Consider the following 18,324-nt stretch of genomic DNA (forward strand, 5'->3'; position numbering starts at 1 on the left):
TTGCTTTCATCATTCAGTTCAGCAATTATTTGCTGAGGAATTAGAATGGCCCTGAAAAACCAGTTAGCCAATTGGTCATGCTGCATTAAACTGAAATGAGCTTATATTTTACAATTAGAGGTAAATAGTTCCTTTCCAACCTTCTAGAATGTTTAAAATAATGAGAATTTATATTAGCTAAAATTATTTTGATACCTGGAATTTCAATAGCTCTGGAACAATCAGAAAAAACATTTTTGTGCATGCTCTTGTTTGATAAAATAATCTAGATCCCATTTCTGGAAAATTTTAAGTATTAGGGAAAGGAAAAGATAAATTATTGCAGATGACAATATGTGTCCTGTTTACACACACTGAAGATATTCATCAGGATTGTTGGGAACAGCCATGAAAATGCAAATAAATTCAAGGTACACCTTTAGGAAACTCCCTGATGACTTTGGAGTAGCACATTATCTAGATGATTTTTCATTAAAAACCAGATAATTTTTCCAGATAAAATTGCTGAGAAAGTTGCAAAACTTTCCAAGTTGCAAAACTAAACAAAAGTCTGATTTGTCATTCAGTCACTGTTTGGTTTACAAAGCAATGGCAGTGTTAGAAACTTGCAAGAAACAGTCCATCACTCTTACCTATCTCATTCTGAAAACTAATGCACATATAGAACAACCTAAACCGTGATTAGCTTTTTAAGCATAGTTTTGATTATGAACTCTGCTAAATGTATTCTATAGTTATATATATATATTTATTTATAGGGGGGGAAATTGCTGCCTGTCGAACAGGACTGTTAATTTGTGCATGCTTTGCCCCTCTATTTTTCATTATAATTGCTTTTAGCCACATCCACACCAGGAAAAGTTTTATCTGAGGCAATAGAAAGTGACACACTTATTCTTGATATGTCCTCCAACATCAGCCCATGCTGTAAGGCTGAGCCATACTCTGAAATATTTTCCTATTTAACAAATGGAGGCATTGATCCAAGTCTTATTAATAACAAAGAGGTAAATAAAGAGTTAAATAAGTTTTTTTCCAATGTAGACATGTGCTGTGAATTTAACATTTAATTACAGAATCAGGACATAAGCCTATGTTGTTAGGCTTACACAATAGAAATTAGCAATTGTGGATCAGCATATACTTTTTTGAAATAATGCCCATTTATTATAGGAAAACTTGTTCACATAAATTATTTTGTAAGAGTCTCCACAAAATAGTCTGATATCGCTCATATTGAAAAGCCATAATTTAGTTCCTTGCTGTTTGTTCAGAAAGTACCAGTAGACTGGGTTCATAACATGTTAAATCTCTAAAACACTACTGTGACTTTATGCAATATGTACATTTTGTTAAATCCATGCTGTACATACTGACCCAAAAAGGTTGCTGACCTGCATTTGGCAAATAAGAATATATTACACCAAGTATGTGAGTATTAATGAAAATAGCATCCTTAATCTTTGCCATGTACAGCAACAGATATCAAAATTGTGTTCATTATAAAGCAATGTTCCTCATCTTAATACCCTCCAAATGAATTGTACATTAAGGGGCATGCATAAGTGCATCAGAGTGCCTACTGTCCCTGTCCTAATATTCCTTTTTACTTATTCTTTTCATGTATTCAAATTATGTTTATACTTTTACCTGTTATCTTATATATGCTTGACAAATAAACTTATGATTATGATCTTCCTGAATTTCTAGCCAACCTGTAGTACTATACTACAAAATATATAAATGTGCACTATAAGAATGATTAGTAGTGGAATTGTGAACTTAGGCTGGAAAAAAATGGTTCTGAAAATCCTAATAGTCTTTCATTAATTTATCACTAGTTCTGTTCTCAATACCTGTTCAAATTTACACCGATCTTCTTAGCCAGAATATGAAATGACTTATAGAGAAAAGAATCTGTTTAAATCAATGAGTGACCTTTATACTGAATAACAATTAGGGATACTGTTGATAGATGCCACCTCAGTTTTGTTATTATAAGGAAAATGTGATGATGTTGTAGCAATTTTATTTTATAATGGAGGATGATACCCTGTTGCTCTGATTGCTTCATTCTAAACTTGATGTTTTTCCCCTTCTTTCTCGCACTCCTCTAAACTTAAAACATGCTAAATATCCAGTAACCTTACAAAAAAATATGAATTGTCAGTTGGGATTTGGAGGGTGGAAAAGCTGGAATTCACGTAAACTGCAAATAAGCTATGTTATAGGTTAGTGCAGTATATAAATCCTGTCAAGGTCTATGCTTGTATGGCCAGTAAACTATGGTTTACTTAGCAATCCACACAACACAAAGTTCATACTTCATGCCAGCCAATACATCACACTATAAAAAGTATCAAGCAATTCAAACAGTTTGAACAATACAGCAAACCGAAACAAAAACCCCCCCTACATATTCATTTATGTATTGTGAACTAGTTTTGCATGTAGACAATTCTTATTGAAGAATTTAATTACTTCATATTAATATGCCAAGAATGGAAAACATCTAGAAGTTTAATCCTTAAAGCGCCGATTTTGTCCTTAGATCCCTCTTGAAAATTTTACATAGAAAAATCTGAAATATAGTTATTTGTTCCTACCACGCTATATTAGCAAAATACATGAGGGATTTTTGCAGTTGTGTGCTAAAAGCACGCATACATCCCCATATAACTGGGAACACCACAGTGCAAGTGCCAAGGCAATGGTATTAAAAAATGTCAGCATATAACAACCTTGACTTCTTTTATCTGATAATCTTTATAACACTGGAGAACATGGAAAGGTAGAGTGCAATGAAGACCATGCAAGCCACCTTCATTCGCTTCACGGTTGTACCTGTTTTTTTCACCGAAGTAAACCCATTCTTCATTCTGTTGTTCTGGAACCTTTCATGCAGAGGAATATTGGTGCTATCTAAACCGTACTTGCCTGGTCCACTGACTATGTGCTCCGTGGCCACAACAAATTTTAGCACGTAAAAATGCTGGGGTATGTCTTTAAGAATAGAAGTAGCAGGGCCCTTAAAACGGGTGCACAAGGGAACTTGGATACATGGAAGGACACAGGTAATATCACCTAAAATGTCCTTGTTGTGGGCTGAATGCTGTATGGGCTCGATGTAATTAAAAAGTTGGGTCAGTGCATATTTCAATACTCCTATTGACAAGCAGGCAGCTTCCTGAACTCCATCCAAGAATCCCAGGAAGAGAGAGGTCACAATTTGCTTCATGACTGGTCGTAGCATTATCTGATAAAATTCACTGTTTTCTTTGGGACAGTTGTGCACAGAGTGATAAAGTTGTCGGTCTGTAGATGAAGCACCTGGCAACATTCTTTGTTTCAGAAGTACAAACAGCAGTCCTAGAGTCCATTTGGCAGCATAATATTGAAAAGTATCGGCCCAATAAAAGCATAAGTTCTTTATTACTGCCTGAAAACACCACAAGATCCGGACTGTTGGGGCTAACACATCTTTCCAGAGCTTCCTAAGCAGAATGCAATGCACTGTGCTTGATATCTTTTGGCTGAAGTGACACAGAATGAGAATCCCAGTCACATGGACAGTGATCCAATAGAAGATCAGCCTCCCTATTGTGGCCAAAGGATGCAGCAGCATCTTGTACAGTTTTACAAAAAAAGAATATATCAAGAAGCAAAGTACCATGAGCTGGGCTTGGGGAAGCCGTAAGGTCTGTTCTGCTCTCTGAGTCATAATTTGCTTTCCCAATGGCTGGTAAACTGCGCATCCTTTATTGCCCAACATGTTGTTAAATTGGGCACCTGATATGTAAGGCCACATTCATTCCAGCACAAATGTCTTCCCTTCCCTTTGCATCTGTTGTAAGATTCCTTCTAAGTAACTAGATATCTCACCAACAAGCTATTACATCAGAAAGAGAGCCAAATATGGGCATACTGAAGTAGACTTGCCAGGTTGAACTCCAGGCATTTTATGACATCAGTCTTAAAAATAACTTGAACACAATTCAGATGCATGGTTTTTCTTCACCTCTGTAAAGGGGGAAGATATGGGTGTCTAGGAAGTTGAGAATTAAGAAGATACAAGATACAATGGGGACTTTAAAACTTTATTCTAGTAGAAAATTAAAATGAACTCTAGGTTATGTGATAGTTGGACAGAATATTGACAGGAAGTATTTGATTTTTTAATAAATTCATTATTTCAATTTATGTGGCTACCCATCTCAAAGTCATGTTCCTGGGAAACTAATAATGTAAAAGAAACTATAAAATCATAAAAAATAGGGAGAAAAAAACCCACATTTAGAAACATCAGCTGAGGTAAAAACAGGCCCAATAATCACAGGTCAGCATAAAGGCTCAACCTCATCTTCTGACTCTAGTCCTGAGGACAAACCAAGTTGTTAAAGCCTTATGAAAGGCAGATGGGGTCAGGGCCAATCTAGATTCTAGGAGAATGATATTCCAAAGGGCAGGCACTACAACAGAAAAGGCTCTTTTCCTGGGTTGTGCCAGATGACATTGCTTAGCAGGAAGAACCCGGAGCATTTCTCTTTTGCCAGACCTAGGGACAGGTAGACATAATCAGGAAGTGGTGATCCCTCAGTTTTCCTCATTCACACTTTTTCACCTCAACAGTATTTTCATTCTCCCATCTTGTTCCCTGTGAATATTTGTGCCCAGTTCTTCAGGAAATCTTGGTTTCCAAAGTTTTAAACTTTACTACAAAGTTTAAAAATTTACTATCTTAAAAAATGAGGATATGATAAATTACATTCATCATGTCCCACTGTGTATGTGGGTGTGTCTACATATGGAACTGCCTTAAATAAATTTGATCTCATTTGTTATTTAGTTATGGAAGTTACCAAGAGAAGTGAATGCTAATTTTCATTGATATTCTTTTTTTAACATATTACAGAGAACATGTAGTTTTCCTATCCATTACATATTACATATTACATATCTCTATGGAACATCCTACTATAAAACTGACATTTTGATTTTTAAAAGCATGCTTCACACAGATTTTGGTGAGTGCGCTTCAGCATAAGACTTTGAAATAATCAAGAGTTTATACAAGCTTAGATCTTTAGATTTTAAAAATTGATTAAGTTTAGAGAGTTGTGTACTTAGATAGCTTAATGAAAGCAAGTCCAGAAGCTGTATATCTTTGAATACTAAAATGCTGGTAACGTAGAAGGCCATCAAAGAAGACCTTCCAAATAAGTCTGAGGTTACAAGTTTGGGCTGGACCTTGGAACTTTTGGTTGTGCTAGATCAGGAGTGGACATTTTCTTAAGGAACCACATGAGAAACTGGAACTGTCTTGGAGGGCCACTGCTGCCACCAGCCCCGCCCAGTGCACGATTAAGACCAAGACATAATTTTCGAAGAGCTTCATTCCGAAGGTGCGTTCATTCACAAGCAATTCCACGTCAGCTTTAATACGAATGACATTCCTAATCCGTCCTTCGCTATGCAAGCCCGTTTTCTGTATTATTGAAGCTCTATCAGCACCCGTAGTCCCGCCCCACCAGCAATGGTATCACTTCCTTGTAACCTGGCGAATTCCCTATGCTGACGTACGAAGGACTTGAAAGGCGCATGCGTAAAAGTCCAGAAAGGCGTTTCGCCGTACCTCCCCGCGTAAAGGAGATAAATAGCGCATGCGCGGCCTTTGTCTTCCCTTCTGCGTCGGCTCGGAGAGAAAATGGTAGGTGGTTGAACGGGGCCTGCGATATGTAATCTACTGCCATCGCTTCGAGGGTGTCTCTCACGTGTAAAAAGCCAGGTTTTCCTTACTTATATTTGATTAAAGGTCCCCGGATAAGTATTTTGGGAGTTCTTATGTTCTCATTAGATGAGAGACCCGGGCTTGTTAAGGTTCTAAGGATTGGCCTACTGTGAAATAATTAGTTTTTTCTCCCTTGAAACGCACAGAATTAAGGATTTAAATTAAGACGTTCCTTTATGGAAGCTGGCTGGATTATTTGAAGAACCTGGCCTAGTTAGTCAGGATATAATGCAACAAAAAGCTATTCAAATTGGGGCTTAGTTTATTTGTCAAGGCCACGTGGAAAGTGAGTGTCAAGGCCACTTTATAAAGCCTTTGGAATAAGGTGATTTCTGCGTTTACTGAGTCTGTCCATTAATGGATGGGATTAGTAGTTATAGAATAAGGTTTTCTTCCAGTTGTATGAATATTATTTAAAATGCTGTGTCGTGATGGGGTATCATTTGCATGGCCAAAGTCCCAGTAAGGTACTTGCCCAAGTGTTACTATCCTTTAGATTGATTAAATATGTGAAACCCCTTGTAGGATTATCTGTTTTTCCCCAAAAAGAATTTTAACACATGAGGGGGGAAAGTCTCAATTTTGAATGTGATTATGATTCTTTCTAAAGTTATCCACATACTCTGTTCATAGGGATGAGAAAAACAGACTATCGGAGAAGCATTTGTATGGGTGCAATTCTTGTCTACCAAAAATAAACCTTTCCAGATTCCCAAATGCTATTTAAAAGGGTAGAATTGGTATAGGGAAAACATAGTATAGCCAACTTGGCCTTTTTCTCAAAACATATCCCTAATAAGAATTGATAGGAGAAGTGAGTCTTTTGAAGTAAAATGTATAAATTTTCTTTATGGGTTAGTTTATTAGCTCCTGGGAGCCTAATAATGCTTATGTTGCTTTATGCCTCAAATCTTAAAATTATTTTAGAGGAAGGATTTTAATGAGTGGAATACAACCTACTTTCTTACTCAGTGGAGGCTTGTTTTCTGCTTAAATGGGGTCTATGATATGAAATAACTTGTTCAAGATACACTTATGAGAAAAAAAAATTTTTTTTTCTAGTCGCACCGCAAATTTTCAGCTCCCAGGCATGGCTCTTTGGGCTTTCTGCCACGTAAGCGCAGTTCTCGCCATCGAGGAAAAGTGAAGAGCTTTCCTAAAGATGATGTTAGCCAGCCTATCCATCTCACTGCATTTCTTGGATACAAGGCAGGCATGACCCATATTGTTCGAGAAGTTGATAGAGTTGGATCCAGTAAGTATTCCTTTACTCTGTGGATTTGGGTGTTGGGGTGGGAGTGAAACTGATATTTGCCACTAGTGCTTAAGATGTATATGATTAAGATGTAGCATCAAAACAACTCATCTTTCTGATGGAGACTAGTTAGACTACAGTTGCTTAACCAGTTGGACTGCAGTTGGAGTACAGTTGGGAAGTCTGACTTATGTTCTGTCTTCTCTTTCTGATTGTGTAATGATTTGACTTTCATATAGGTATAAGAAAATATCTTTTAATCCCTTTGAGTTTCCTATGGTAGTTTTCACTAAGATGTTTTAAGTTAAGATGGGCAGCCTATAAATTTTATGAATAAAAAATAATTTGCAGAACTGAACTGTGCAGAACTGAAAGATTAGATTATTTCTGGGTATAGCCTTTTGCATTTTCCATTAATTATAAGAAAACAAAACTTGGTGCTTTAAAGATGACTTCTGTAACATCTGATTCACAGAGGTGAACAAGAAAGAAGTTGTGGAAGCAGTTACTGTGGTGGAAACCCCGCCTATGGTCATCGTTGGGATTGTTGGCTATGTGCAAACTCCCCGTGGCCTTCGCACCTTCAAGACTGTGTTTGCAGAACACATCAGTGATGAGTGCAAGCGTCGTTTCTACAAGAACTGGTAAGATAACTGAATTTTCCTATGTGGGAAAGTACAAAGTTTATAAGATTTGGCTGTATGATACTTCTGGCAGGGATTACACAATCTGAGTCTGGAACTAGAGCACTGAAAACTATACTGAAGGGTCTGTTCCTATTGAGATTTAGACATGAAGCATTCATTATCTGCACTACACATGATGATTTTCTCGACGGGCGGACATAAGGAATCGCCTTTGGCGTTTATTGCTGATTGTCGAGTATACTGAGTGTAGTTTCCATCATCAGAATGATTTCAGGGTGGTGTAGTTTAAGAATTTCTGACATATTCTCTGATTTCTTCCATATGTTATAATTGGCAAATGAATGATGATTCAGGAAATCATTTTCACTAGTACATTTGGAGTCTTGCATATGAAGTGCAATTCCTACCTATACATGTAAAGAAGTTCATGTTAAAGTGAACCTGACATGTAATGTAAGACAGTATTATTTTTTGTACATATTAATGTTCTTTGGCATTTGTGGCAGCTCCGCTCAGCATTGGCAGGTTGGCCACTGTCTGATGAGCTCCAGGCTCCGCTTGCCGGTGGAAAAGACTCCTTAGAAGCTGGCAATGAGCCTATTCAACCCCCTGGCGGTTCCTTCCACTCAGCCACCTCCCTGGGTGGACTGATGAAGGACTGTGCCAATCCCCCTCTGTGCTCTGCTCCTTGAAGGCATAAGTCCAAGAAGAAGGCCTTTACCAAGTACTGCAAGAAGTGGCAGGATGAGGAAGGCAAGAAACAGCTGGAGAAAGACTTCAACAGCATGAAGAAGTATTGCCAGGTCATCAGGGTTATTGCCCATACTCAGGTGAGTACTTATCTTTTTTCCTTCCACACGTGGATTTACAGACACTGAAGTCTTATCCAAGGAATTGTTACTATTATTACTATTATTAAATTGTAACTTCTAATATTTACTAAACTTCTAATATTTGCTTAACTTCTAATATTACTAAACACTTCGTAAAACACAGCCATATGTTCTATATGAACTAAATTGTCCAATTGGACATTTCATTGTAAAATATTTGATTTCCCTGAAGGATTTCAATTTTGTTGAGTATTTCACATGATCTATTTTGTTACTTATTCTTCTAGTTGTTATTCATCTGGGGTCTCACTTATAAACAAACTATCGATTTTGATAAGGAAAAGTAGTTGGGATTGCTGGTACTTTATTTTTGCTTTTTAGCACACTCCTTGAGTGTGGCCTATTCTGAGAACAAACACTCTTCATCTTTGGATGATTTCATTGAAGATGTTAATCTGATGGTAGGAAAAATTCACAGGTGAATAAAAAATGAAGCATATTGTACAAACTATAATATTGCTTCTGTTGGTCCATTAGATGCGCATGCTTCCACTCCGGCAAAAGAAATCTCACCTGATGGAGATCCAGGTGAATGGTGGTACCATAGCTGAGAAAGTGGAATGGGCCCGAGGAAAGCTGGAACAGCAGGTGCCTGTATCCACTGTTTTTGGCCAGGATGAAATGATAGATGTCATTGGAGTCACAAAGGGCAAGGGATATAAAGGTAACTATTGCTTTTAGGTAAAACTAGTGATGCTGGTTTTTCAAACCTATGTAGGTTCTGGGGTAACGATTTTATGTTACCCTTGTAACAAGAGCAAACTGATCTGCACTAAAGTACTGCTCAGTGATGAGGACATGGAATATGCACTGGGCACGGTGCCTGAGACCCATGAGGAGTTTATTCCATGCTGCCTTCCTTCTGAGAGCAGCATGATAATGAAGGATGGAAGGGAACAGGGTGGTCAGTAAAAGATAATGCAGAGGCTTCCTGGGTAGTTTAGTTTTATTTTTAGTACTTTTTCCTCAAAGAACTAGTAATTAACAGAGTAACTTGACAAGTTCTGTGTTCTTATTCTTAGGTGTCACTAGCCGATGGCATACAAAAAAATTGCCCCGCAAAACTCATAGGGGACTACGTAAAGTAGCTTGCATTGGTGCATGGCATCCTGCTCGTGTGGCCTTCTCTGTGGCTCGTGCTGGTCAGAAGGGGTACCATCACCGTACAGAAATAAATAAAAAGGTAAGTGGGCGTGCTTAACATTTTACAGCCTTCAGTTGGTGCCCACCCAGGTTGAAGCATTATTTCCACAGTCTCTTGGCATTGGCTGTACTCATTACAGTTAGTATGAGTTGAAGTATTACTTCTACTTTAAAAGCTTCTATTTGGTTTGGGAGAATACTGGCATATTGAGTGGGCTTGGATTTATACTTTTGAAAGGCATAAGACAATTGACTTATATTGTTAATTGAAGAGTTACAGTGCAGTGTCACTTGTTGGTATCAAAAAGGATCAAAATATTCATAGTTAAATTGCTGTAGATGAAATGTAATTATGTGTAGGTGTGTAAAATGTTTGGCTAATATCAAATCTTTGGTAGCAATTGACAAAAAAATCCAATGAATGTTAATAACTTTCAGCTGCATTTTAATTTGCAGTTTTCACTCCATATTTGCTGATAGACACACACAATACTTGGAACAAATAGTAAAGTCTTTTACCCAGATGGGTAACAATAAGTATGTACTGTTCTTTAGGAAGTATTTCTGTATTGGTGAATCTTCTTTGCCATGTATTAATTTTTTAGATCTACAAGATTGGACAAGGTTACCAGATCAAAGATGGCAAGCTAATCAAAAACAATGCTTCAACAGAATATGATCAATCTGACAAGAGCATTAACCCTCTGGTGAGTTGTGTTTAAATGTTGGAAATTAAGCAACCTTTGAATAGTAAAGATCGGGTAATCATGGTTTAATGGAGCAGAATGGTGATCTGTACTGTTAGATCTGCACTATAATAGTTTTTATTATCCCTTTGCCTTAGAATGTATTTTGGTAGCTTTTGTTTGATCATTAGTTGCTCTGGATTCTTTGCCTTGGGGGGGGGGAACTGAATTTTTGGTAGAATCCCACTGGGAATAAGGGAAACTGGCTTAAATAGTGGAAACAACTTAAAATATTGCTTCTTTACCACACAGGGTGGATTTGTCCATTATGGTGAAGTTACCAATGATTTCATTATGTTGAAAGGATGTGTCGTTGGGACCAAGAAGAGAGTTCTCACTCTGCGCAAGGTGAGTGTTTCAAAGTGAAGTTCCTCTGCTTCCTTGTCCAGAAAGTTTTCCAACAAGCATTTACCATCTGCAGAAACACCTCCTAGACAGACAATAACTGATTTAGTTACATAGTCTAATTCTAATCATGTCTGTAAGGGGAAAAAACCCTGATTCAAGCATGGAAGCATTCCTAGGCTGCTCATTTCTTTTATATCTGCATTCATCCCTCTTGTACTAGGATTGAGTGGAGCACTCAAATAGCATCAAGCAGTTACTATACAGTTTGCATATGTAACATATAATGCAGCTCTTTCTAATGCGGACTCCTGCATGTTCAGTAATGTACAGCCAGGAGGGATGCTACCTAGAATTCTGAAATTTGTAGCCAAGAATTGGAGAGCTCTTAAGATCTAGAGGGCTGATATGTTCAGTGGAAGTTGTAGGTTTGCTGTAACATTAACTGTTGAGTTTTGAATAGGGGCTAATGAGATTTCAAATTGACTGTTAATTGGGGTTTTTTTTCCTAATCCTTTCCACTTTCCTGTGTAGTCCTTGCTTGTGCAGACCAAACGTAGGGCCCTGGAGAAGATTGTCCTGAAGTTTATTGATACCACTTCCAAATTTGGCCATGGCCGTTTCCAGACAGCAGAAGAGAAGAAAGCTTTCATGGTAAGAGTTATTTCCTTTCAACTTGTTACCTCAAGTAATAGTTTTGCTTTGTGTAGAGAAGTAACTGTTGAGGGTCTGGACAATAATAAAGGCTTATGTAAAATTTACTACCTAGATGAGTTGAGACTCATCAATGGTGAAATTCTGCTTTCACCATTGATAAAGATAATAAATTGGAAGCTATAATGTTATTCTAGTGAAGATTATCTGGAATAGATGCCCATATGGCTTTCTTACCATTTCTGTATGATAGTGCATAACTTAAATTGTGACAAGAGGAAGGAAGTGGTTCTATATCTGAAAACTCTTTTAACTCAATACAGTTATACTTGACTCAGGTTTTCCATTTTTAGATTTGCAAGCCATTATGGGGTAGACAACATTACTTTCTTATTTGTTGGCTGCTTTCGAATTTTTCCTATAGTTTTCATAGCAGTATAAAAATTTAGAGCTGTACATACAGTTTGCATGTCCATTCTCTTACTAAGATTCTCTGCTATGTGCAAAATTAAAAGTTACATTTTTAAGAGTTTGTCTTTAAAACTGACATAGATTTATATAGAGGAACCTGCATGAGTTTGAGATCTTAAAATGGGAGTTGATTTGGTCCAAATCCCAAAGCAAATTTATTCTCTTTGCCTTCCTTGGCAAGTTTAACATATTTAAACTTCCAGTATTTTAACTATTGGAGGTGTAAAGGTGTTAAACTTGCTATGTAAATATAGTTTCTGAAGTTGTTTTTATAGGACTCCATCTAGCATGTTTAAAAATTTCCAAAACCAACATACATTAGAAGTAGTTCACTAACCACATAACTAAACTTCAGACAGTGCTACATCAGGTGTCCAGTAGGTGGCAACATGCTCTCAGTAATTGCTGTTCAATGGAGTATTTTTTGTGTCTTTCCAAAAAGGAAAAACCCCACCTAAAGTATCCTTACTGGTATCTACTATGGTTTTTTTTTTCCTCTCTCTTTTCAGGGACCACTCAAGAAAGACCGTATTGCCAAAGAGGAGACTGCTTAATATCTGGCGTATTGTGATTTTCATCTGTAGTTTATAATAAAACTACAAATAAAGTCTTTATTTTGCCTTTTTTTTTATATTGAATTGTTGCTGTTTATCAGTGTTAAATTAGGCTTTAATAGCAGATTGCTTAATACCAGTAAGTATTGATCTATATGTTAAGTTGTTGTACTGTCAAGGAAAAAATAAAGGAGTAGTTGATACCTGATACTGGAAGCCATTGAGCTAAATTAATCGAAAATTATTTGGCTTTCCAGTGTTTAGGAAAGACTCTCTACACTCAGAGAGTGGAAATATTTGCAATTGATTTTGACAGCTTTTGTACCTGAAACAATCTCCTGCATTTCATTAAGGAAGATATTTGAAACAGACATATAATGTGTGATATTGTAAAGGAAGTTCTCCAGAAAGAATCAATGGAGGCAAAGTCAATCCCCCTGGCATATTTTGTTCTTAATGTGATTGAAGAAGCTGAGACTCATCGAACCAAGACATTTTAATGGTGACGTGTTATGCTTCAGCAGTGCCCAAATTAGAGTGAAGCATGCTGATCTCTACTTTGTGTTCCAAAATATTGGTGATTCCTTGGAACAGATGTCAAAACCTGAAGTGACTTATTTTTGCACTTGGCAGCTTCCTTGCGTTTTAAAAACAATCCAGCAACTAAAAAGATTGATATGAATGTGTAGCCAGAGTTGATAACTTAGAAATCGCTTTGCAGCCTTGATCTCTAAAAGCTTGATGCTTTGAAGGGAGATAGCCAGGAAATCCAAAGGTTGTAGGGTGGATAGTAATAGCATTTCAGGAAAAGATAAAAAATAATAAAAAGGACAAATAATTATTGCATTGTTGCCAAATAAAACATGGATGTAGGCACTTTGTCTGAGTTGAGGGAGGCTTTTCCCTTCCAACCAAAGTTCTGCAACTGGAAATGTGTGAAATTTTCCACATATAAACTAGTAAATGAAACAATGAGATCACTAGTTTCAGGTGGATTGTGGATTGGGATATGTTTGAAATAAAATATGCATATTATGGTCAGACATTTTGGGGCGGGTGGCAGTTCAAAAAGGAATAAAATATTAGGAAGATCTGGGAAAGAAGGGATAGGTGGCCAATTGAGAAGAACCAGTTTGGTCAAGTGGTTAAGGCACCGGGCTAGAAAGCAGGCAACCGAGTTCAAATCCTGCCTTAGTCATGAAAGCCAGCTGGGTGACTTTTGGCCAATCACACTCAGCCCTGGATGGTTGTGGGAAAACAGAAGGAGGAAGGTGTGTTGGACGTGTTTGCTGCCTTGAGCTACCGTATTTTCCGGCGTATAAGACGACTTTTTAACACATGAAAATCTTCTCAAAAGTCGGGGGTCGTCTTATACGCCGGGTGTCGTTCTCCTGTAACCAGGCTCCTGTAACCAAAAGACTCTGACGAGCCTTAAATGGCTCTGGCGATCGAAGCTCTGAGGATCCCAGCTTTGCTTGCTAATCAGGCAACTCAGCTGGGATGCCAGAGCCATGTTAAAGGAAAAAACTTTTTTCTTTTTACGTGGCTCTGCAAGCTCTGACGATCCCAGCTGCGTTGCCTGCCGATCAGGCAACGCAGCTGGGATCGCCAGAGCCATCGATTCAAGCTCTGACGATCCCAGCTGCGTTGCCTGCTAATCAGGCAACTCAGCTGGGATCGCCAGAGCCCAGAGCCCTGTAAAAGGAAAAGTTTTCCCCCTCCAGCTTGCTTACCTTAGCTGCTAATCGCAACGCTTGCCTTGCTTCGCTTGCCTGAATCCATTCCATCAGCAAGCCACTCCCTGCCTGCAATCATGCAAGCAGGAGTTGTGGACTTCAACTCCCAGAATTCCTCAGCCAGCAAAACAAAGCTGGCTGAGGAATTCTGGGAGTTGAAGTCTACAAGTCTTAAAGTTGCCAAGGTTGGAGATCCCTGTTCTATTGGGTAAGTTTTTTTCCCCTTTGGGAGCTTTAAAAAAAATAGTCAATTGGGGTTTTTTTAGTTCTTCTTTTTTAGACCTAGCCATTTAAAGTTTAGGAAGTTTTAAATTTAGCTTTCATATAAAAATAAAAATAAAATAAAATAAAGTAATATTTGTGCAGCTTTCTGAGATTTAGTGTGTTTCTGTAGTGTTTCACTCTAACTACACAAACACACAAAATCTCACAAAGCTGTATGTGGAATTTTGTGTGTGTAAAGTGTGAAAGTTGGTTTTTTGGGCTTTTTGTGGCTGTGTGAGGTTCCTGCTTGTTGCAGGGGCCATTTTGAGTCTAGCACAGCTGCTTTTACATTGTGGGTGAGCCTGTTGTGTTGTGTGTGTGTAAAGTGTGAAAGTTGTTTTTTTGGGCTTTTTGTGGCTGTGTGAGGTTCCTGCTTGTTGCAGGGGCCATTTTGGGTCTAGCACAGCTGCTTTTACATTGTGGGTGAGCCAGTTGTGTTGTGTTGTGTTGTGTTGTGTTGTGTGTGTGTAAAGTGTGAAAGTAGTTTTTTGGGGGGCTTTTTGTGGCTGTGTGAGGTTCCTGCTTGTTTCAGGGGCCATTTTGGGTCTAGCACAGCTGTTTTTACATTGTGGGTGAGCCAGTTGATGTTTTTTAATTTTTATTTGGTGTGCGTTGGAAGAGGGGCAGTCTTATACGGCGAGTATAGCCCAAACCCTATATTTTAACAGGAAAAGTCAGGGGTCGTCTTATACGCCCAGTCGTCTTATACGCCGGAAAATACGGTATTTGTAAAAATAAAGGCCGGATACAAATGAACAAATAAATAGGCTGTACTTGGTGAACACTGGGGTCACATTAGGAAAAGGGAGGCTGCTGGGAGTACAGTTGGAAAAAAGATGGTGGGCCGCTTTATGCTAGATAACTACAATACCCTTCTACATTTTCTTCAAGCCAAAGTTCAGAAAAACCCGTCTTCGTGTTTTTGATGGATTTCTAAAGCCTATGTTTTGTACTTGAAACCAAGCATTTTCCATTCAGCGCATCCCTAGCATGGTATAGATGTAGAAAATAGGCATTTTACAGAAAATAACCAACTACCATTTATCTTGATTTATTATGTGCCATCAAGTCATGACTCTTAGCAACTAGATAGATGCCCCTAACTTAGTATTTCAGGTCTTTCAAGGGTGCACTTACTCCTGCTTGTAATGGAGTTCTTCTGCTTTGATAATGGTCATGTCTGTCTTTCCCATTACAGCCTTCTCCAGAGAGCTAAGTCTGCATAATGTGGCCATAGTAGGATAATTTGAGCTTGCCTCATTGATACCATGTGAACTATTAACTTTTACATAAAATGTGCTGTGTCCTGTCTTCTTTGAGCTCAATAAATCAACATCTTTTGGGGGGAGAAAAGTACTGAAGCCATTGGATAAGGAGGTCTCTTGGATTGGGTGTAGGTGTTTCATATCAATGAGGTGACATGACAAGACCTCTTTTCTTATTTGCCAAGCCTGCCCTTAACAGGCATAATAATTTGGCAATAGGTTCTTTGAGGATCTCATAAAAGCTCAGTGCGAGGCTAGGAAGAGATATAAAACAATTACTAAAAATGATCAGTCACATTCTCCTCAGGAATGGTAGTCCCAACAAAAATCCAAGAATAAAAAATATTTTAAAAATGGGATGTTACAAAGTATTCCAGAATAACAGCAAAGAATCTGCAAGGCATATTTGCATTTTCTAAAGTCAACATTTTAAGAAGAATGAACAAAAGAATGAAATGGGACAGCAGGGGGAGGAATAAGGGGGAGGTCAAAAAACATGCTTGTCATTAGTGCTGCCTGTCTCATGCTTGCTAATGACCATTTTAATGGTTCAGTAGGCTTTCATGATAGCGTTCTGTGGACAGATTAAAATAGAACCTTATGGCATTGGCTAATTGGAGGAAATTTAAACCTATCCCAACAACCATGAAGCGTGATGATGAGAATACTGTTAATGGGGTTTGAAGCAGCTTTGTAGCCTCAGCTCATAAATTATTGAGAGAAGAAGAATTCTAAATTCTACCGGCAAAATTCTGTAGGATGTCAATTATGGGTTAAAGCTAAAACAATTTGTGCAATCCAGTAATCCATAAATTTGCTCTAGAATGATTGGTTAAATTAAAGCCCTGACTTCATACCAATTTACCAGTAATCTTTGTGGTATGTCTGAATCAAGAAGTTCATGCAAGATAGTAAAACGATATCAACAAAGTGAAATAGTTTTATAAAGAGGAATAAGTCAAAATACCTTCAAGTCAATATAGAGGATTGATCAACAAATACACGTATAGGATAAGTTTTAGGTCATTTATTGCTAAAGGAGATGCCATCAATTAGTAAGTCAAAAGCATCAGATAATTTTTCCAGCAAAGACAGTGAATGTTGGCTCATGTTCTGCATAGATAGGAGACTATGCTCTTACCAGAATCTTCATATCATTTTGTTAACAGGAATTAGATATTGCTCAGATGACACGAGGTCACAATACTCTGTAGGAACATGGATAATTCTAAAGAATTTGCAAACTTTCACCACTGTATGATTATTACTGTATTCATTGTGATTGGAAAGACTGATGCTGAAGGGCTGGAATAATGGAATATACAATGGATGGGAAATATGAATAAACCAAAGGAATTTCCACCAGCATGATGCAGTGATTCTGGAAACGTGTGATATAAACATCCCTTTCTATAGAAGGGATGCAGAAGGACAAGCTGGTTGAATATGCAAGTGAATGCATAAATGTCAAAACAGCATTTGCTCTCATTCAATAGTTACTGTATATTGCAAATTATTGACCAGATCTTAATAGTCCTATCATCCTCAACTTACAGGGATATAGGAGGAATTGAGGTGGATAAAAATATTTGTTATACTATTTTACAATTGAGATCGGATGATCACTGAAAAACCATTCATTACATTGTTTTTATATAGCAGACGTGAATGGAAAACACAGTGGCATCAATAATCTTGAACCACATACTGGCAGAGAACTTCCAATAAAGCCTGAACTGCAATCTTGATCCCTTCAAAAATTTACCATCCATCCATCCATCCATGTTCATAAAGTCCTTGAATAGCATTACTATGAATTTGCAGCATATCCCCATAATGCACTACTATGTGGTGCATTCAGGCATCACCTCTAATCTGTACAAAATAACAGTGGATGCTAAAAAGTATTTCCCATCTATTATCTTAGTTTCATAATAATCATTTAAAGTTAGTCAATATACTTTATTTCTGCAGGAGGAAAGTTTTGCATTTGCTCAGCTACCGTAAGGCAGTAGCATGGCCAGAATGTTATGGATAAATGGGGGAGCTTTTGAATTAAAATTGCTTAATGCATTGGGAAAATGGAACAAAGCAGTTTGATGTGGAAGTCATTAATAAATTTAAGTATTTAAATATTTAAAACTTTAAAAATTCTACATTGATATGCCTATGCCAATTATACTTCATAAACCAACTTTTTAAACAAGTGTTTGTTAGGATTAGTGCAATCTTTCCACCTTAACTTTGGGCAGCTAGCTGACTTGGGGGGAGGGGTTTGTCAAAAAACAGATTGTGGTATCTTCCTCTTTGCACTGTCTCCCCATCCCCAGCAACTGGCACCTGAAAAAACTGACTGACTTTACCAAATAACAGGGAGCCATGTAATTTATTAAATATATATTCTGTATTTTCTTCAGAAGTTGAAGGTGGAATACATAATGCTCTTTCCTCTCATTTTACTCCACATCAATATCTTGGGAGTATGTGACTGGCTCAGAATCACCCAATGAATTTCCATGACTATGGTGGACTTGAACTTGGATTTCTGCTATGCCAGCCCAGC

General features: G+C 37.7%; 1 protein-coding gene and 1 non-coding gene across 2 annotated transcripts; both read left to right on the top strand.

Moving 5' to 3' along the window:
* Nucleotides 1-5,636: 5,636 nt before the first annotated feature.
* On the top strand, nt 5,637-12,573 carry RPL3 (ribosomal protein L3). The gene is made up of 10 exons (XM_070946826.1): nt 5,637-5,707; nt 6,851-7,043; nt 7,519-7,687; nt 8,385-8,520; nt 9,061-9,247; nt 9,606-9,766; nt 10,332-10,433; nt 10,725-10,820; nt 11,352-11,471; nt 12,452-12,573. The coding sequence occupies exons 1-10, from the start codon at nt 5,705-5,707 to the stop codon at nt 12,494-12,496; spliced, it is 1,212 nt and encodes a 403-aa protein (XP_070802927.1). The 5' UTR covers nt 5,637-5,704; the 3' UTR covers nt 12,497-12,573.
* LOC139320002 (small nucleolar RNA U83B) lies at nt 9,363-9,456 on the top strand. Its single transcript, XR_011600669.1, has one exon. It is a non-coding gene; the product is annotated as a small nucleolar RNA U83B (small nucleolar RNA).
* Nucleotides 12,574-18,324: the final 5,751 nt, after the last annotated feature.

This window comes from Pituophis catenifer, unplaced genomic scaffold (assembly GCF_029215685.1).
Source record: "Pituophis catenifer annectens isolate HBS135680 unplaced genomic scaffold, rPitCat1.0.hap2 SCAF_7, whole genome shotgun sequence".
In the NCBI taxonomy this organism is placed as follows: domain Eukaryota; kingdom Metazoa; phylum Chordata; class Lepidosauria; order Squamata; family Colubridae; genus Pituophis; species Pituophis catenifer.